The sequence below is a fragment of the Paralichthys olivaceus genome, chromosome 13 (genome assembly GCF_024713975.1).
Source record: "Paralichthys olivaceus isolate ysfri-2021 chromosome 13, ASM2471397v2, whole genome shotgun sequence".
Lineage (NCBI taxonomy): Eukaryota > Metazoa > Chordata > Actinopteri > Pleuronectiformes > Paralichthyidae > Paralichthys > Paralichthys olivaceus.
This window is the reverse complement of record NC_091105.1, coordinates 24,040,558-24,062,742: the sequence shown is the minus strand read 5'-3', so window position 1 is coordinate 24,062,742 and position 22,185 is coordinate 24,040,558. Positions and strand designations below refer to the sequence as shown.

The following is a 22,185-nucleotide window of genomic DNA, read 5'->3' as shown; positions in this document are numbered from 1 at the left end:
TGTCAGAGTTAAATCAGACCATGTGTGGAGTCTTAGACTTGACAGGAGGACAATGAGGGAGAGAGGAAGAGTACCTTTACAGCGCCTGATAAAGTCAGGCTTAGACCTGGTGGTCATTCACGGATTAACCATAACATCCTGCCTACACTGGGAGTGTGAAACAGAAGTCTCACAATAAATTATGTCCATAAGAGAATCTAAATCTTTCTCGTGCTTCCAGCTATTCAAGTTAGTTTTACTGCACTTTCTGCCACAGAGTAACAGGAGCCCCCCCCTAATGGGAGCAATCATTTCAAATACCCAACTCTGAACCTAGTGACAGTAAATTTATAGAATTTCTCACTCAAGCAAAAATCCTGTTATTTAGGAAATAATGTACATGTAGCTATTGATAATAAATGCACCACAAACTCTGTAGATATGGCTGCATGTGAATATGTTTTTTTTTCAGAGAGACAAAAAGCTGTCTCCTCTGTCAATGACCTACCAGCTCTGAAGAGGGCTCCCGCAGCATAGTGCATTGCCAGAGCGTGGACAAGCTGCCTGGCTGTGGTGCAGAGCGGCCCTCTCTCGAACAGAGAAAAGGAGAGTGGAGTATGGTCTGAGGCAATGTACAGCTTAAGGGAGGCATGGATGCTGACCAGCAGGTTGACCGGCTGGATGGTCAGCCTCTGCAGCCGCACTGGGTTGACTAATGCTTGCAGCGACTGAAGCACCTGGAGAATATTACAAAATGAATTATGAGAAAGATTTTTCAAATATTACCAAACCATACTAAAATATGTAGATCATCATTTATCCCTTACAGAATGATTTCATCCTTACATGATTTGACAATAAGAGTGCATTATTGTGAGCAGACATGATGTAAGCAGGCTGTTAGCTATAATAAAGTTGAATGCTGCTACCTGTATGTCTGCCCAAGGTTAACTGTGGTAATAATATCTACCTGATTATATACAGTTTATATCTGACAATCTGATTATTTTCATTTCACCATACTGGACTGACACAGATATTCACAGGTACCACAGGTGTTGATCTCACACATGACAGCAACATTCATAGAATTACTTCCTCTTTAGCAATGTAATGTAAAAACAGACATCTGAAATAGCCAACATGTAATGTATGAAAAAAATAACACCAGTTAATCATTTAATTTTATAAAGGACACATACGTGAGCAGTGATCAAGCAAATTCAGTTTCATTTTATAAAAACACTATAAAATCTTCATTGCAGCTACACCAGGTAGGATTGACAGAAAGTTTTCTAACTTCACTCTGCACCATTGACAAACAATAAAAGGTGACAGCATATTATAGAGTTGTTTAAGAAGGACTCACTAATGTCAAGGAATAATTCCGAAGAGCGTGTCAAACAATCACACATTCTTAAAATTATGACAATTTGGAAAGAGGGGATAAGACAGAGATCTATCTATTGATAGATTGATCTATCTATTAATTCCAGAGGCCTCTGTCTGCCTGTCTGTCTGTCATGTGTAGGGCACTGTACTAATAATGATGAGTGATTTAATAAAGTGACTAGAATTATGAGCCCCATTGTAAATAAAGACATGATATGATGATTGGTGCACCTGTTCAGGGAGCGTGGGGGCTGGTCCAGACTCTCTAGTCCTCTGGCTCGCTGCTGTAGCCGAGGCTATAGCTCTGTCAGGGATGTAGGTGTAGAACAAGGTCTTAATGTAGTAAACAAAGGTGTCTTCAAGGTAGACTCTGGCAGGCTGGAGCTGGAAGTTGACCTAAGGAGAATGTGCACAAAGCTGTAATGAGAACTGTGAGAAATGACTGGACAGAGAGGACATTCATTTTGGCACTTTGATACCCTGTCTTTGAAAAAAGGTGAATTCTTTCCATGTGCAGTTGTAAAACAATTTCTATTTGAATTGAATTAATAAAGAGATTGAATAATCACACATACTATACTTTTTGGGTGTTGACATGATTTCTGTTGTTGCTCGGGTGTGATTACTGGGGTTATAGATTGAGTACTACCAGTGCTTTGAGTAGCAAAGAGTGCGTATAAAATACTAACAGATAGAAGACAAAATAATTCAAAGTCAATGTTCAGGTTATCAAACAGCAGTCTGTCTACTGTGACAAAGAAAAAGCAAATCCAATCCAACCTCCTCCACAGTGCGTTTGTCTCCAGCCAGCGTCATCCTCAGCTGCAGGAAACAAGAGCGTTTGAACTCCTCCAGGGCTTCAGGAGACTCTGTGGGGTTGACATCGCTGCTCCATGGACCCCCGGGATCAACTCCCCCTCTCTGATCCTGGCACAGCAGCACAGGGAAGTGGAAACTTGCCCGGTTATACAGCTGGTTGTCTATTTGCAGACTGGAGCAGAAGACCTCAATCAGAGAGGTATCAGGCATCAGAGCTGAGATGGATGCTGTTTCCATGTCAGGGTCAACTCTCAGCTCCAGGGGAAGGATAGGTTCTGGAGCCAGACTGAGGAGCAGCTTAGTCAACGTGAGTCGAAGCAACTCCACAGAACCAGAGGGCCTAGTGATGTCATCACTCAAAGCCACACTGGTCTCACTCACGAGAACTCTGAAGGACAGCTTCAAAGACCTGAAAACAACAAATATTAATGTGAAAATACAATGACATGATGAAATAAATAAAAAAACGTTTTACTCATGCAAGTTTAGCAGGATGTTGTCTGAGAGCAAAATACAAACAACTCCATGTGAAACATAATTAAGGTTCAACAATAATGAGTTGTTGAAAAATCAATGAAAACCAAAATCATTCAGCTTGTGCTGACTTTTTCCACCACCAGCAGATCAACAATGACCACAGTTGTATTTTATTTACCTTTACCTCAAGTCATAACAATCATTTTCTAGTTTGCCGAAATGACAAAGCAGAATGTGTGTTGATGTACTGGAGTAAATCTGTAATACAGTGACCTTGAGACCAACTGCAATTTAAGAATAACCCTGCAAATAGACAAAACACAATGAAATTAAGTAAACATCTAAATACATATGACATGTGCAGCAAAAAAGCTGCAAGGTAAGAAGTACTCAAACACTGCAAGTAGCAGTATTTGCTCTGCATTTGCATGTTTGGTTCTGTTTTATCACCCATTTTTATAAATGCTGCACATGTGTTGTCAAATGAATAAATATGATGTCATAGTTTGGTTGTGTATTGTCTATTAGCGTGTGTTTTCTCAGGTTACAGGGCATATATCATGTTCTACTCATGTTTCTCCTGCATAACTAACGTCACTGAAGACAATATTAGAAGGTTTGAGCACCCTCCTGTGGTGACAGTGGTGTCTATCTGTTCCCGTAACATCTGCTGCATGAAAGGGTAACTTTAAATTATGAATTAATGATTATAAAGCAATTTGAAAACAGTCGAAGGCAAAGTGGTATGTGGTGCATGCACAGATGGTTTACTATGGTTCCAATACGTAGGAAGCATAAACGCAGGGAGCACAAGAACACACATACCTGTTGTGCTGGTTGATTATAGTGTCCACACTGCCCTCTGGTGCTAGAGACAAGACCAGGGTACCTCTCTCATGTACCACATCAATGTAGAGACAACCAAAACCAGGCAGGAACACGACCTAAACAACACCACAAAACAAATCTGTAGTGACATAGAGTAACACTCAAAGAGCCAAAGATGGAGTGAGGTGCATTTCACCTTCAACAAACACAGAGTAGATTAAAGGAGCAGCTCAGTGTTCTTTACATTATTCTTCATGTGTGTGTTTCACAGCACGCATGTGTCTGACTTTAGCCTCTGCCACTCTAGGTCCAGAGTGATCAGTCCCTCATGTTACGAAAGGAAACAGATCCCTGCTGAACACTTTGCTGAGCAGTCATAACAAGTCCGACCCTTCACCTCTCACCCCTACCACATAGGTCAGACTCAAACCTCGCAGTAACCAGAGATAGGCGGCCTCAACCTCAACCCCAGCCTACAGCTGGTTAGACACAACACCAAACATTACACACACCACCGTAACTTCTTACTAAACCCACAATATTACACATATTGACCAGGGCAAAAACACACACACACACACACCACAGCTTCCTCAGTATTGGCCTGGGTTGTGTCCAATGCAAGATGGCTCCACATTCAGAACCTGGATTGTTTGATTATTTGCACAAGAATGGCCTGTTTGAAGATAAGGGTCAATCAGGATTTAGCAGCACAGAAACAGCACTGTCTCTATACTTGTCCTGCTGGATCTTAGATCTTAGCCTCATTTGATATAATAGATCATAAGATTAAACATTGACACACTATTGCATTATGTTATAAACGGTTTCTTCTCATGAATGTTGTGAATATTGTTATTTTGTTTATGTGTTCAGTTACAGACGGCATCTATTGCACTTCTGTCCGTCCTGGGAGAGGGATCCCACACGTGTGGCTCTCTGAAGATTTTTCCACTGTTAATAGTTTTTTTTGGTAGTTTTTCCTTACTCTTGTTGAGGGTTAAGGACAGAGGAGGTCACACCTTGTTAAGCCCTAGAGACAAATTGTGATTTAGGGCTATAAAATAAAAAAAATTTACAAATAAAATTTGATTGATTTATTGAAGATTATTTTACAGAGACTAGAACACTAGGGATTAAAGAGAGCACTAGGCTATACTAGGATATATTACAATTTGTTTACATTAACAATGACTCTTCCATGAACACAAAAGAGAGTCATGGAATTTCACAAGGTTCTATACTTGGACTGATGGACCGTTGTATATGTTTCCTTAGAGCAGAAAGGACAACACTTCCATTGTTATGCAGGTAAACCCAGCTATATGTATCTATGAAGCCTGGTGAATCTAATCACTTAGTTCAACTTCAGGAATGTCTCAAGAACATTAAAGCCTGGATGACTCAGAGCCTGGATGACTCAGAACTGACCAGATAGTCATCTTGGATGGTGTCAGCTTGGCCCCCAGCTCCACTGTGAGGAACATTGGAGTTATGTTCGACCAAGACATGTCATTGACCCACATATAAAACAAGTCTCTAGGACAGCTTTCTTCCACCTGCGTAATATTGTGAAAATTAGAAACATCCTGTCTCAGAAGCATGCTGAGAAACTAGTCCACGCATTTGTTACCTCTAGACTAGATTACTGTAATTCTTTATTATCAGGATGCCCCAAGAAGACTGTGAAAAGTCTCCAGTTGGTCCAAAATGCTGCAGCACGAGTGCTGACAGGAACTATAAGAAGAGATCATATTACTCCTGTCTTAGCTTCTCTACATTGGCTCCCTGTAAAATTCAGAATAGATTTCAAGATCCTGCTCCTCACATGCAAAGCCCTTAACAATCAAGCCCTATCATATATTTAGGCTGTTTTATGACATGACCTCCAGGTCAAATCTGGAGAATTGGCTACGGAGTTTACTCATAGTCTGACTTTTACTCATGTAACAACACAGCTGGAGGTTTTCTGCACAGACGTTTGCTGCATGTTAGAAGCGTCATCACCCCCCCACTTGTTTGCGGTGAATCCCCTGCTGTGTTCACACATCAACTTCATCCGGATTTCTACGGACTTCACCCGCCTGACCTCCTAGTATAAAGCAAAGAAACTGCAGAGCGTCTCACTCTGACATTTGCGTTCACACATGCATCTCCTCTGGAGAAAATACGGAAGATCTGCGGAGTCCAGCGCTTGTCTGAAAGCAGCTATAGAGAGGACCACAGCCCTGTATTGTCACTGCTGGGGGAGCTCCCATCACTGTGTGTCAGAGTTTCTCTCTCATATTTTATCTCTGACTCCAGATATGACACTATTCAACAACTACTACAGCAACAACAATACAAATTATTTCTCCCAACAGTTGCCAATGTGCTTGCCAATTGAATCATTATGACAAGAGAGAGCACAAGATCTTTAACAGGCTACCAAACATAAGATGAAACACAGTAGCAGCACTGATAAGGAGGTATAGGATGAACAACAGCAATAACAGAAAACACAATGGTCATCCTTGAGAAATGGTGGCATACAAAATTCACTATTAAATCACCCTTGTTTCTGTTTTTCAATGAATCAGCTTCATTCTTTTTTGGCTACAAACAAAATTGTAATCAAAGAGCAGGATTCGTAACTACTTAACATTTCAGTGACTTGGAGTGTACTCAGTTTGGTTGTAAACCATGCATGCATGCTTGTTGTACCTGAGTACCGAGGCAGTTGATATCTATGGGGTCAGTCCAGTCGGTGGTGCCGTGGTCTGAGGTGGTTTTCAGCAGCAGTGTGGGCAACATCTCTTTCTGCCTACACTCAGGGAAACTGGAAAAGTGGTGATGAAGCTCATGGTGCAGAGAACAGTTGGCAGGGAGAGGACGGCAGTATACCTCAGTCTTTGGAGTTTCTATGACAGATAATATATCAGTGTAAGTAATGGGAAATGGTCTGTATTTATATAGTACTTTTCTAGTCTTGATGACCCTCAAAGCACTTTATAAGTAAAATAATAGTAAGTTCTGTTCAGATCAAAGGACATGCAACGCCTCAAGTAGATCTGGCAAATGGACGAGATGAGAGGAGAGGTGTCCGCTCCAGTCAGTCATCGCTCTTCTTACCTTTGACAGTTTCCTTCAGCAGCAGAGGGATTGGACACTTGTTGTGGATCAGCATGCGTGGACAAGGGTCCTCATTCAGAGTGATGTATGTCACCCCAAGGTGTTCCTGATATGTAAGTACTATGGCTCTGTAAAACAAATGAAAAGATAAATAATCAAAGCCGTAACTAAACTTTCCAAAGGAAGCTCAAAACCCTTTCTAACCACACACAGATCAGAATTCATACAGTAAATGAGTGAAACCTTGCTGGGCAGCCAAACACCAGAACGCAGAGGTGTATCTGTAAAAATAATTACTAATTGCACATTGGCCTACTTATTGTATATACCACTGTGTTTTTATTGAAAATGGTCCCAGAAGCTATCTAATCAGACTACTGTAGCTGAAGAAATTCAAAGGAAAATAAAGAATTTAAAACAAAAATAAAGTAAGAGAATGTATGAAGAAAGAAAGACATCAGATAGACTGAGAACGATCAATTGCAGAAGACAAGTTGAGAGATTGACAGTGGAAATGTTGAGGGCATTTCTTCTTTTGCTCCATCTCCAATGTTTAACAAGCTGTGACTAGCTCCAGTGCCTCGCCGCTTGATGTCCTGTGCCAGCTGGGGTTCAAACCCTGCTCTAAATGAACTGTCACAGCCAGCAAACCACAAATGCTCTGCTTCACCCACCTGCTGCTAAGGCCAAACCCAGAGCTTGGTCCCACAGGAACAGACAAACTCTGCCTGGGGAAGTCTGGATGGATGGGAGCAGGGAGGCTCCATGCCGCAGATCCAACCCCGGCATCAGGCCTGGGAAACAAGCTGAAGAGCATGTATCTGACTGGCAGAGGGTACTCCACCTTTCCCTGGACATTGGTTTGGAGGAGGTCCCAGCATGGCACTGAGCTGGGCTTGGCCGGGGATGACTCTTCAGAGGGAGCCAGGCTAAACACAGACGTCTCTTGTATCTCACAGGCCTGGAGAGAGGACATAGTATAAACATTTTGAAATGGAAGAGAAAGGGAGAGGAGAGGAAAATAGAGAAAAAAATAATGATTTAAACACGAGAAAACAATGAGGAAGGAAAAGAAAGAATATGAAAAAAAAGAGGTGAGGAAAGGAAATATGAATAAATTAGAGGGTGGACAAAAGTTGCATTAGAAACGGATATAAGAATGGGACATGGGGGCAAAGAAAAAAAGAAAGACAGCGGACGCAAGTGACTATAACAAAAGATACATGGTAAAACCACATTGTTATTGTACTCTCCTCTTTCTCCCACTGAGCTTAGTGCTAAATTGGTAGCAGAGAAGCCCTGCTGTGATGGGTTAGCTGCCTGTGCGCAGCAAGTAGTTGAGGACTGTGGGGATTAGGCACTAAGCATGATGAACAGACCGACTAAAAAGGCATTCCTAGCCTTGTTTGCGGTCTGTGTTATTGTTAAGCCCAGCGCCCGCTATTTACATTTTTAGGCTCTTTTCTTTTTTAAAAGTTTTTCAGTCAATTAGTGGCAACTGGCAAGCTCTGCCATCCTTCTTTAAAGGATTCTGAAGGCTCGTTAGATGACATCACTACATTGTTGCTCTCTTTGGGGACATGCAGCAGATGAAAGTGAGAAGGGAAACCTGCATTCAATTCTGGGTGTTTGTCTAATGTCCCTGTGAAGTGCCATTGCCATATTGTGAGAATGTTGGAAGGAGAGATGATCTGATGGAAAACGGCTTGCTTACATCCCTGCAGTGCATGTGTGGTGTGTGTGGCGGTGGTTTGTTGGATGTGTGAGTAATGTGCGTAGGAACTAAACAGCTACAGAAACATCAGCTGGACAGGACTGACATGCTTTTCTGTAGCATTGTGAGATAGGATTTCCCCTTTATCCCAGGGAATAATAATAATAAAAAATCATCGATCTTGATGAAAAAAATCGAGCAGATTAAGGGAACAGATATGTACAAGTGTGTGTGATTTGGTGCAGCTTCACTGATTAGGGACTTTTGGGCTTTGGTGGAGGTATGCGCTCCCCTGAGTGCCATTCCAGTTTCACATTGTTTTATAGAGATGCAGCACTGAATTAAGATGGTGGGGACTTTGACACTGAGCAGTTGTTGTGATATATGGAATATCTTCCTGTTAATTACAAGAAACCCTGTGACATATGTTCTATCAAGCAGTTGTTTTACATGTTTTAATAAAGATGGTGGAGAATACAACCTAAAAAAGATTCTGTATTTAGGTGTCTGATATATAACAAAATAACCCAGATTTGATTGATTCATTTATTAAATCAAAGTATAACTTCTCTCAAGATATTTCAGGTTGACAGATAAGAGAAAAGTGTTCATGTCACATGCCCATACCTGGTCATCAGTTCCCAGTGCGTGGTCAGTCAGCAGAGGGCTGTACTGTATTGTGTAAGGAGTGTTGTTGACAAGAATTGTTCTGTCCTCGATCTGTAGGATCTGGATGCCGTGTCTCACCACAGACGACACACAGAACTGACACAGCTACAGGGGAAACAACAGTGATTAAACTGTCAGCTATGGGTGATAAAAAATGTACATTTACTTGAGAGATCTGGATATGATTTTAATGTGGTGAGATGAAGAGCTAATAAAGTTGATGCTGTAATGGAAGATGCATCCAAAACGTAAAAAAAAAATCACTCACTTGCTTTCTGTTTACTATACTCAAAAATAGTCACTTTATATTTCATTGTACTAAAAACATTTAGTACAAAAGCAATAATTTTATTGCCCCTATTCCCTTATTATGTGTTTGATAACACATAAATGGTGTTTTTTTCTGTTTTACTTATGACATATAATCTGTAATTTGGTATCAGTATATATCAAAACAAATAAACGGTTTGGTTTTTATTAGCTGAAAACCACATTGTAATTCAATAAACATACCAGAAAATGTAAAATGCACTCTGATATATTACAACACATTAAAAGCCTTGATAATTCTGTGAACTGTTTTGCACTCCCCGAATGCAATACACTTTTTAAATATCAGGACATTGAAAGAGGAGTGGTGATGGAATGTAACATTATGTATTCAGCTTTAAAGTTAGGTCTTTGTTTTTCTCACCTTCTGTCTTCCAGGGAAGGCTCCCAGGGAGATGTCTGCCTCTACACATCCCTCCTCATCCAAAGTGACCACCTCTGAGCCTGATCCCTCTTTCCATCGAGGAGAAGTCAAGTCATGGACTAGTTTGAATGCGGTCGACTTGTGGACGGTGTTGGTGTGGGCCCAGTAGATACCGATCTGGAAGGCTTCCTGGATTTGGGGTACAAGGGTGCAAAGAGGGGGGGCAGAAGGAAAGATGTGAAGGGTGAGAGTAGGAGAATAAGAAAGGGGAGAAATGAATCAGAGGTCAAATCACTGCCACTCGTGTCAGGCAAATCTTACTATTGAAACTGACTGTGTTTGATTGTATTCTGGAAACAGTCACATACTAAGGTCAACTGTAGCCTCATTGCAAATTCCCTGACAGTGTCCATGTCCTCTGCAAAGTTTCTCAAAACAGTCCTGTCAACTGAAGAGTTTATAAAATCCATCCCTGTGTTGCAGATGCTTGAGCTCCCCCCCCAGTAGAGTACTCGCTTAATTTTTGTTCAGTGATAAATAGCAGGGTGCTATGGAATCATGGCTTTATTTGTTTCAATTTCACAGGCTATCACACATTTACCACTTCTCATTTTGTTTGTTTGTGCCGACCCATATCAGCGCTTGTTCTTTGAAACTTTGCCTTTTTGCATAGCCCTGGGTTAGTGGCAGCAAAATCTGTTCATGTGTTTATGAGAAAAAACATCTGCAGACCGCTTCTTCTGAGCTCAGAAACCAGTGAGAAGAAATGCCTACAGCATATGGGGACAGAGCTTGGCTGCAGATAAATACTTAGGGCAGGGAATATAGTTGTAATGCAGCTCTGGTACATTATGTCAGGTTTTGATTAATTCAGACTGAAATGAGAAAAGAGCTGGTTTCATCCTTAAAGCTGGCATGGCACAAAAAGAAATAGTTCCTGGTCTTAATCTAAAAATAAAATAATACAATATTAGGTATCTGAAGATCGCGGACAGTACACAGATGGTTATGTCTTTAATTAATTTTGTCCTGATTGGAAACATTTAAAAATAGCATAGAAAATTGTTGTTTGATTGCTATATAAGAAATGTAGTTGGTAAAGGAAAAATTAGAACAACAAACTTTACTACATACCTATTACATATGAACTATGAAGTGTAGTTTATGTGTCCTGTTATATAATATCGTCAGTGGATCTGGAAACAGACATCTAAGGCCTAAGAAACTAACCCTCATGGTGTCATCAGGGTTATCTTGATTTTGGACTAAATGCCACAGATTTGTAAATTATTATTGGATGCATGGATTTTGGAAGACAAAGGAATTTACCAGGCAGGAGAAGTCTAAAAAAAGGTGTTAGTCATTTGCATAATGGGAAATAAAGAATATGTGTTTTAGAGCTTGAGAACAAAAGTGTGGATAGTTTGGCCTCAGTAGCTCCAATTCTCACAGTTTAGAATTTCTAACCATTAGAATATGATAGATCGCATCCTACCTTGAAGTTGGGTGGTACAATGACTTTGCCGGCCGGTATCTGGAGAACAATGGTCTCTCCCTCAAAAAGCCAGAGGTCCCATTTGGAGTGGTTGGCTAACAGAGCCCAGGGCAGCAGCTCCACCAGCAGGGTGTTCAGGCCAGGTTTCCAGCAGGACAATTTCACCTGCATGGGACTGTCCCACTGGGCAAGGGGCTCCATTACTGACCTGAGTGGGAGAATATGTTATCAAATAAATCACCATAATAGCAACAGTATACTTTAGCTAGTACTGTAGTGACACAGATATAGAGTATTTCAATCAATCAATCAAATTATATTTGTATAGCCCATATTAACAAATGGGTTTTCTATTTCACAGAACATACACTGATCCAATGAAGAAATTGTACCATGCTCCATTTAACTGTATGTGAGAATGTCAGAAGCCCCAGATATTGAACTGATTTCCATATTGACAGAAAGGGATGTTACTGTTCCCCATCTTCAACCACACTTTGTTAATTATATGAAGATTTACAGGAAATGTAAGGAAACACAAACGAACTAATGTCTGTCTGTTTCAAGCCACATGTGTAAAAATGGAAGGATAATTAGAGACCTAATTGAGGCCAGTGGATGAAGGAGATCTCTAGCAGCAGCATTAGATGACCTGACTTAACAGTGAAAGAGTAATTAATTAAGACATGACTTGACACTGTACATTTCTGTGATCTGACAAGGGTTTGGTAAGACCACCATCACTCCAACATAGCTAGTCATTTGTGTTATAGTAAGACTAACATGGTTATCAATAGGAAGAAATGACTGGATTGTATATGTCTGATTTTTTTAAATCAATTCCTTTTTTTTTGTTTTTTATACTATAAACAATTTCTGTTGCTTATTAAACTTTTTTGTATATCAAGTTTGGTCTTACTGGGAAGGATGTGTTATTTGGGATAAAAGGGATGTTTATTCTGTTTATCTAAACTAATAATGATGATACAAAACGGCAATGAAAAGGACTATTGAAAACAGAAAAAGCCTGATCCACTTATACAGTCAGAGCCATTGAAAGCTTTGTCTTTACAATAAAATAGTCCTGCTGCGGTCCAGACAAGACCACAAACAAGCAGGGAGACATGCTGAACAAACCTTGCCTGTTTGTTTCTTGCATAAGTTGTTGCAGTCGCACTATGGGGGACATTTCAGATCTATAAAGAAATCTATAATGACATATAAATATATATATATATTGACAGAGAGACAGACACACAGCTACCTGTAATGTATTATTGATAAACAACCATTATTGTCAGTGCAGACTGGTAATAAACACGTTTCTGCTCAATCAGCAGGAGTTATAGCATTTCCTTTGTCTGCTCTTGTACTGTGGACATGTTTTACACACTGTCAAATACTCAGCCACAGGCAGCCTTAAACAGGTATTTAAATGTGTCATATATAAACAAACAATTCTCAGACTGTTGTAATATGCAGACCATTAACCCACTGACAACAGTCACACAAGCTAAACAAAAACTGTCTGTGAAATGGTTATGCAATACAAACAGAGAGAACAGTTGACAAACCATCTAGGAACACACATGGTCATATCGACACACAGACAGACAGTCAGACAGAAACACACAACCACTTTTCCAGCAAACTACTGTCACAGCAGTCATTTCATGGTCATCATGGTCTTGTGAGCCCTAAACAGTGCAGAGTTCCAGAAAAGAGCCAAACAAACAGTTCTCTCAGACTCACTCTGAAGTTCAAACCCATCAAAGACGACCCAGTCTTCCCATTCCCTCACGGCCGCTTCAACTCTGCTCAACCTACCAACCTGCCTCCTCAAACCTGTCACATAGCCAGAGACAGAAACAGGCCCAAAAACCAATGTGGATAGTTATTCTTTGTAAGTTACTCTGTGTGTGTGTGTGTGTGTGTGTGTGTGTGTGTGTGTGTGTGTGTGTGTGTGACCTCAAGGCTAAAGGCAGCAGAGTGCAGGGCTCATTAATCACATTAGAGTGCTCACTCAAAAGCTAATTGAAAGAAATGTGCTCAGCAGCTTCTGTCAGAACCTGCCAGAACTGGAGCTGAGAGTTTTAAATGTGTGAAGTTTGAGAGGCACACCACTCTGAACACAAACGGCCTCAAGCCTGAGCTCACCCTAACCCCAACCATTACAAGATGTTTGTTTAATGATTGTGGAGGTGCCTTGCTGCCACTAAAAATCAACCAGAGAAAGAAAAAATAACATTTACCACTCTCAACTTCCCCTGTCCATTTAAGACACAATATTTACACACTCTCTGCCAAGGACTTCATTTGGTTTGGTTCGTCTGCTGTGCCATGGAGACTGAACAGTCTCCAAACAGCAAACTGTGTCACTGTTGTCAGCAATAAGGAAAAATATACAAATTAAACTGTGGTTTTCACTTGCTGTCCAAGTTCTGAGTGTGTTTAGAGATAGCGATCAGTGCTATTAATCTTTTAATAACACTTCTTCCCCTTTTCTCTTACCATTTCTTTTCCTTTTGCTCCTTGAGAACATTAAGTTGCAGATTTCTGGGTTTTTGCCATGAGAAATATGCTCTGGCCTTTGGGCTTTTATCTCACAGGGAAGAGTGAGGCTTGGCTGACCAAGAAACTCAACACCAGTCAACAGATAGAAGCCCTGACACCTTGTGTGTGACATTTAAGGGTGAACAATACATATGGTGGTGTGCATATGCAACATAATGTTATGAGTGTGTACAAATGTACTGGGCAACAATCTGTGTGTGATTGTGTATGTATAGAGAGCAGAGAAATCCAGGCAACCACAGGCTCTCTTTGTAATTTGGAGTCTGTGGGAGAGCATGTGGCCACGTCTTCTACCGCTGCTATCAAGATGTGATTGCTTTGTGACAAAAGATGAGTTCCAGAGTGACACATGTGGAGGGAATCAAATGTGTGTTCTGCCCGATAGTATATGTAAACTCATGCATGGGTCACATACTGTATACACACTTGCAGAGATATGCATGTATACAGTATAAACACTGTATGTTTTGTAAGGCCTTGTGACTTGTGTGAGAACATGGGACTTTGACAGAATGACAGCTTAAATCAGTCCGTGGGGACTGCCGAGGGATTGCTGCTAATGGTTGATGCATGGCTCTGCATTGTCTTTGCAGTAAACTGTTTTATTATGTGAACAAAGAGTAAGCAATAAAGAGAAGCCTCCCTCACGAAAGGCTCGCTTGCACAACTTTGAGGAGAGAAGATGTAAGAAGCCAACTATTTCAAAAAACAAAAAAACAAACACACTGGTGGGTCTTGATGTTATAAAATCGTAACCAGCCAACTTTCCACAGAAGTGTGATAATAAATATTAAAGATAATTATGCACGTTGACTTATTACAAAGGATCAAGTGGTGTCATGGTATCATGCTGGATTATAGCCCATAGACTTTGGATGAATGTGAATTTGGCTCACAACTTGGATCATTATTGTTTCCATACTGTGATTTGTTTCAGCTTGTTTATCCTACTCACCTGGGGTCAAGATTGGTAGTCATGAAAGTTTAGTGCAAAATAATCATCATACTTTGTCTGAGGATATTTGTGTTTTCCCAAACAGACATTAAAACATAACATTCATTATACAAAATTTGCAGAGCAGTACCTGTCAGTATCTTTGGTGACGTAGGGCCAAGGCAGCTCAGTAGAGGTCTTCGGACCATAGAAATCAGCCAGGATGTCTTTCAGGTTGTCCTCACTTGCAGTCTTATTCACTATTTGTTTGATCAGGTTGGTGGAGATTGGCACAGCACAGTGAGAAGCATCCTCATCTTCCCTGTGGGGCAGAATACGATCACAAAATCATAACAGATCTCTCTATCAAGACCTGCCTGAATGTGACACATACATTTACTTTCCTTTTGAAGTATATACTTCACAGCCAAATAGTTTTTAAATATAAATACTTTCAGTGATCATCAACCATGTGCCATTTTTACCCAACAACATGCAGGTCCTCCTGCCAAGCTCTATAATTGATTATCTCCTCTGGTGGATGGTATGATTAGAGATTGCTTGAAATGAAAACCTACATACTTTTGGAGCGATGAAGGCACACGATTTGAACCACTGCTGTGTGTTTTGTCAGCAAATTTGGCTTAGAAGCATGTTTACTTATTCTACGCCACACACAATTCAAGTGCACTTTTTTATTTCACTATAGAACAAGACATCTCTTGACAGCAAATGACTATACCCATTGTTCTGTTCAGAGCAATTAAACTGACCTCTGCTTGAACTCTGCTTTTACCCTAAAACTTTGAGCGGTTTGAATCTGCCTTTTCATTGGAGTTTTCTTCCTGACATGCTGTCTTGCCTTACAAACAGTAATTTACAAAGATCACAGGAAAAGCTAAACGGCACTATATAATCCTATTGGATACCTCAGCCCCAGACACTGGTCAATTATGTCTTTACAACAAGGAGAAAAATAACAAAATCCAAACACTGCAATGGCTTCTTCTATTGCACTAGACAGCATCCAGTTCCACTTGGCTAAAGCAAAGCAGCCCCCTTACCCCAGGGAAGAGTTTATTAATAGAGCCTATTGTGCTATAAAAGGAACACAGGGGCTGTTGCTTATGGATCTGGGGCAAGACAGAGGAGAGGGACTAGGCGCTGACAGGAAGCTTTTCATCCAGAGCAGCTCCTGAGGGGGGAAGCTGGAAGAGGCTTCTGATTGTAACCCTCAGTTCTCTAATGTGGTGGCCAATATGAGGAGAGCAGGACATAACAGTTCTGGTTAAGACTTGTCTGTGACTCTTTTGTCGCAGACCGCAGCTATGCACTCTACCTCGTCCATTAGAGCCCACAACTATGTGTAATTACAGGAAGGAAAGATGAGCTTCTGACCAGTGAACATTCAAGATTGGATCTGTCCCAGAGGTTTGGGGTAGAGATTTGTTGGTGGTGGTTGGGGTGGGTCTGTGTGCATGTGTATGCGTACAAAATATGTACATGTGTAAAGGTATGTTTACAATTGTGGCTTACAGTGTGCACTTGTGAGGATGGAGAGGGATGAAGGATGGATTGTGTTGGGTGGCCAAGGAAGTGGAGTATGTAAATGTGTGTGGTGAGAGACAGTTAAGGCACGAGACGGGTTGTGAACACACTGTGTTTGCAATCCAGACAGACAAGACACTTAATTGTTTCTGAGCTTGTTTTTTGTGTGCGTGAAGGGGCCAAATGTATTCCCAGTCACTGTATGACCACTGTGGTTCCTTTATGGCAGCTGAAATCAAAACAAACGTTGCAACCAAATATCTAAACACACAACAGTTACAGCAAAAAACTATCTTGGCGGGAGTCAATTACATGTTTATTCTGTTTATTCATCCACCATGGGCTGCTACCAAGGGATGATCTTTTTTACGTGGATTTGCATACAGCAACATAAATAACAGATAACAAATACAGTAGGAGCAACAACAATACAATATGCACATGTGGTAGTTATTTTCTTTGGGGCCATCTATATTGAAACATAAACACTTGTGTTACTGAAAGACTATTTGGACCATAACTTCTGTCAATTAGACTGTATGTACGAGACATGACACACAAAGTATAGTTGTGATGTTATTTAACTATATAACCTACATAAGACTTACACAAACGACACATGACATTTATTTTATGGGCAAATTTTGATGCAGCCACACATTTTAACAATTGATGCAGCTTATAGTGGAGCCTGCTAAAATGAACTGTATAAAGGGCTGTCTCTTACAAGAGGATATGGATAATATGAGAAAGTGAGAACCCACAATGACAAACTGGGACAGAGTAACAGGAGCAGTAGTGATGTATGTAACAGACCCTGCGCATGATGAAGTGGTGACTGTCACACTTATGTTGGCACACAGCTAACAAAGACAATGACAGATACAGACCACACACAAATTCAATGACACATGTGCACATACACTACTCATCCACCCACGCAAACATGTGTGCATACACACATCCTCTCCACACACACACAAACAAAATATGGAGTCCATGCATGGCCAAAAAGCTGCTCTTTGTTAGGGCCTGTATCTAAATGAGGTGTAATTATGGTCCAGCCTGACATGTTGGAAATTGAGCTGTGTCTCAGCTGCTGCCAAGCTTGCTTCCTGTTCTACTAAAATGTGCCTGGATCCCCCTGGATCTTGTCTCCATGTTGCCTCAATGAAACGAGAACGTTGTGTGAGAAAATCTTAAGTAGGTGTCTCTCCCTCTTTTGTAAATGGAGACAAATCCATTATGGCAGGGAGTCAGACTCTGTCCTTTGTGCAGTAGGTGATGGTTGCTTATGGCATAATGTAATATTGGCTTTAGAGATGTAAATGGTTCAGTGAATCTGTCCTGCTGATCGGAAAAAGAGAGGACTGGGAGAGAAGATGGAGGGCTGCCTCAGGCTGAGGCGAGATTCTGAGTAGGGTTGATATGTAGAAAGTTAAATTATTGTTAAAATATCCTATTATTTAAATTAGATCTACCTTAGCTTTAAATGGTAAGAACCTAAAAATATAACTTTTGGTCAACATAATGTACTATATGGTATTAGTGTATCAAAGTTTTTTTTTTTACCTGGCCTGGAAAGTGAGATGGTGGGTGAGGTCAGCCTCAGTGTTTAACAGGGGCTCCTGGTGGCCCTGTCCATGTATCAGCTGGCTCTCTCTCAGTCCGAGACCCCTCTTCTCTATGTGGATGATCACTGGATCTGGCAGGTGGCTCCTCATGACGAACAGTGGACTGAATACAACCTGAAACATTGCATTCACACACAGCAGTGATCAGTGATAATTGGTGCACAAACACATTGAGTGTAGAACATTTAAATAGACAAATAGTTAGCTGAGCATAATAATAATCTTAGAGGTTCAATAATTTTATTGCCATAATTCCTTATGAACAATATTTTTATATTTTTGTTCATGATTTAACGCTTAATTTAATGCTTATTTATAATCTCAAGCTATTCTTATAAAATGGACTGTGGTTGAAAATATAACACAAATAAAGCGACAATAATACACAAACTGAGTAAAAAAAACAAATCATGTCAGTCTCAACAGATGACAAAAACCTTAACTTCCACAATGTGGAAATAATAGTTTATGTAAGTGTGTGTGCGCAGAATACCCACCACTCTCTGCTGCATGTGAGAGTCAGGTTCAATGGTGATGAGAGTGCACCACACATAGAGTAAAGAACCACTGGAACAAGGCACCTGAAAGGAGGCAGGCTGACTGTTATTGGTCTCAGTAATTATCAATCCAACTGTCCAATTCAAAAAATGTCAACAAAAGATAATTGACAGATGTCATTCTGAACTAAGGAGGGTGAAGTTTTATCAGTACGTCTCATATCTTACCAACATTTCAAAGGGTTCACAGGAGAAAGACTGATAAGGAATGCTGAAGGGCAACTTTGTTTGTGATTAGAATATAAAATATGGATATCAGATCACTTAAATGCATTTGTTGCCTCTCACTCACAGACAGGATGTTTATTGCCTCCATCAGTGACAAATTGTCATGTTTTGTCCTATAAAACTTTGTTTCTTGGCTTCTGCCAGTAGTTTAAAGTTAAGTCTCCCATAAAGCCTGTAACACAATATAATAGCTAAGGCAACTGACAGATGTTAGTGCTAGATAATGGGCCATTACAGGCAGTTAAATCTAGCAAGATTTAAAGACTGACGATATGTCCACCGAAGGCTGAGCACTCATAATGTGTCACTGGTGTTTGTCTCATTCACTCCTCTGTTCTCATTAAAGCCTAGTGATGCCAAGGCACGTAACAAGCGGCCTAGTTTGCGACACACTGGGGACTTAATTCACTGGTGGGGACAGCAGAGTAGAGAAAAGAAACAGAGGGAATATGCACTTCAATAGAAAACAGCTTTTTTGGGAAGGGGGGGGTGACACATACTGCCATAACCCTGATCCACCTAAAACACTCATGGCTGGGAAAATGGTGAAAATAACAGATAAGGGGGGTTATGAGGAAGGGGAGTTACTTCAGATAAATTACAGATACAGAGAATCAGGATATAGAGAAGAGAGGTGATGGGCATCGAAAGAGGTAAGAGTTAGAGGGTGGAACAGGTGGACAAGCTGGATGCCAAAGGTTGAAATAAATAAAGTGGATGAGTTAACAACTAGGTTCAATGGGCGAGCCAGTGTGTGGGCGAAAGAGTAAAAGAAAGGGATAAAACAGAGTGAAATGGGAAGCAGACAGAGATAGAGAGATCTAAGGACTCAGCTACTAGTCCAGGCAGCTCTCTCATTTGGAGCCAAGCCTCCATATGTGTAATGAATGGCGGATCTGAGGAGAAGAGATAACAGCAGAGGTTGGAGAGGAGACAGAGATGTTCAGACCCACACAGAAGCTAGAGCTGTAAAATGGCTAGCCGTTAACAACATTATAAAGGAAGAGAACAAAGAAAGAGCATAGAGAGAATGAAGAAAAACAAGAAAGTGCAAATCCAGCAAGGATGGAGGGGAGATGTGATCATCTGGCGCTAATCCAGCAGTGTGAAAATGCCTTCAAAGCCTTTTGCCGTGCCCATCAGCTAGTGTTTGGCTATGGTTAGTGTTGTTATGAGAGAGCATAAACTGTATTTTCTCCCTCTCAACATGGTTGGGTTATGTTTTAGGGGCCTTTGTAAGCCTATCTGAGAGAAAGATCTCAATTTGTTCTCCAACAGTGAGATGCAACATACAAGCTCTGCCACTGTGGCCACCCAGGAGAAGAGGATCCGGTCACAGTTGGTGGTCTTGTCACCATTTCCAAACATGTGTGTGAATGTGGATGGAAAGCGGACTGGAAGTGGTCGTGTTTGCAATGTGTACATCTACCTGGTTGGTCAAAGTGGCAGGTCCAGCTTCCATTTGCACAATCGACTCAATAATTCTGGAGCTACTACAGACTATACGCATGTGCTTATAGTTAGGAGATTTGATTCTGAGATGAATTTAGAGACAAACCATGTGAAGGCTAACTCCACAAGCTTTAATCTCATGTGCCATTAACAACAAAGGCAGATATTTGCCCATTGTTTTAGAGCTTAGAGTTGCAGAAAAGTTTTACAAAAAAGGATGGATAATGAGGCCTGTCAAGAGCTGTAAAAAATCAAATGTGAATAACAATTGAAAAAACAAATGTCGCCAATAACTAAACTACAGTAAAAAGTTGACAGGTCTTTGGGAAAACAGCCCCACAACAAGCACCAGTTCAGTCTGGTCATGGAAATAAGTTCCAGTGCCAAATTGTGGTTACGGTTGGCCTAAGTGTGATGTAGTCTACCTGTACGACAGAGCTGCTGCTGTGGTTCCTCCTCTCCAGCTGGACATCCTGGGACCAGTCTTCATCTCCTCGAGCCCTCACACACAGCTCTGTCATCTCAGTGTCCTCCAGCACATAGGAAGGCAACTTGGCCCCAGCCTCCAGGCAATCACAGTGTTCCCTGACCACTGTCTGACTGTCAGGCCCCACATAGTGCTGCACCACTCGGAGCTCAATGTCCTGAGTCAGGTAGCTGCACATTACCTGCCGCCCACAGAATATTACCTGGAGCAAAAGACAACAGAGGAGAATCCCTCCTATAAGTCCTCAGAAGCAGATTTTGTTACACCTTCTATTCAACATTGTGCATGGCATAACAGAGAGAGGGTTCAACTTTTAACTTAGACAGAGTTTGATTTTCTCAACTCTACCTGTAGATCCCATGCAGGTTTATTTTTGTTTTATGGTCATTTTTCACAAGCCAATACTGGTATAGGCAGAATGAGATGTCAGACACGTATGGACCAAAAACCTGTCTTTTCCGTCAAAGTATGTAAATTTAAATTTCCTCAAAATCCAGAAAGGTTTGTCCGACCATAACGTTTGCTGTGACAATCGCTAGAGATTTCAATACATCTAGCTGCTCCTGTGTAGCATGGGTGTAATAAAGAACATTTCCCAGCACTGACCAGTCAGCGTATTTTTTCTGTGCTATATTAATGTGAGTTGAATAAGTTTTGGGTAGTCAAGTCATTTGAAGGTGTCAGTAGCAGCCCTGATTTCCCTGCACTGTGTGTGTGTGTGTATTCATATTAAGGGGTATTAATACAGGGGGTATTTATTAACAATTGTCAACATGTGGTGTTAATATGATGGGAGGGTGACATGAACCACATGACACTGTTTATATAATAAACTGTCACTGCTATAATCTGATGGTATCTCTATATCTTTGTGAATACAGAAACCCTGCCTTTTGCCATTATTCACTACTATTCTTGGCATAAAAAGGAGAATGCCGCTGGTTTATGGTTCAATTATGGTTGGTTTATGATTTCCTGTAATCTTCTTTGTGAATTGATGAGGGATATTGCGTTTTTGGTCGGCTTAAAGCTCATAAACTTATGTTTTAGTGTTGTAAAACAGATTACAAAAACTGACAAAAACACAATACAGTGTTGTTAGCTGGGCAAATACTTAATCATAGCACTGGATATTAAAAATGCTCATCCATAAACAATTGCTGGGAAACCGGCCAGATTTCCATAGCAGCAGTTAACAGGCATTACACGAACATGGTGCTGTTTCCTCTGAGGTAATAAACCATTTGCAAGATCTTTTACAGGTTAGCAGCAAAATAATCTGCAGGATCCCATATATTCATGGCATTGTTAAAAATGTTGGTCCTCCTGTGGTTTATATCGTCCACACATTTTCACTTGTCAATGGAAAAGTTGCCAGTAGTGCACCTTGGTGTGGTTAGAAAAATGAAAAATGTCAAATTCTTCAGAAAATACCAAATATGACAACTTAACAAACTACATCTGTTGATATTGACGGTGAGAAAAAAATGGATGCCCAAGAAAACGGAAATTTTTTGATTAGAGCAACAGTGAGATTGTAACTTTAAGAAATGTTTCACTTATCTTTATCACTCATCTAAAATACAGACATTC

At 40.7% G+C, this 22,185-nt stretch overlaps 1 protein-coding gene across 4 annotated transcripts in view; it reads right to left on the bottom strand.

Annotated features, from left to right (window-relative positions):
* Positions 1-22,185, bottom strand: part of LOC109632016 (intermembrane lipid transfer protein VPS13B) — a 313,199-nt gene that overhangs the window by 9,145 nt on the left and 281,869 nt on the right. For all 4 annotated transcript variants that reach the window (XM_069537175.1, XM_069537173.1, XM_069537176.1 and 1 more), the window contains exons 48-61: positions 20,531-20,794; positions 18,366-18,449; positions 17,807-17,982; positions 14,838-15,008; positions 11,179-11,386; positions 9,684-9,872; positions 8,948-9,094; positions 7,281-7,567; positions 6,607-6,734; positions 6,199-6,395; positions 3,493-3,611; positions 2,152-2,599; positions 1,603-1,767; positions 488-716 (exon numbers count right to left, since the gene is read on the bottom strand). In XM_069537175.1, coding sequence (XP_069393276.1) covers positions 488-716; positions 1,603-1,767; positions 2,152-2,599; positions 3,493-3,611; positions 6,199-6,395; positions 6,607-6,734; positions 7,281-7,567; positions 8,948-9,094; positions 9,684-9,872; positions 11,179-11,386; positions 14,838-15,008; positions 17,807-17,982; positions 18,366-18,449; positions 20,531-20,794 — 2,812 coding nt within the window. The remainder of the gene's footprint in view (positions 1-487; positions 717-1,602; positions 1,768-2,151; positions 2,600-3,492; positions 3,612-6,198; positions 6,396-6,606; positions 6,735-7,280; positions 7,568-8,947; positions 9,095-9,683; positions 9,873-11,178; positions 11,387-14,837; positions 15,009-17,806; positions 17,983-18,365; positions 18,450-20,530; positions 20,795-22,185) is intronic.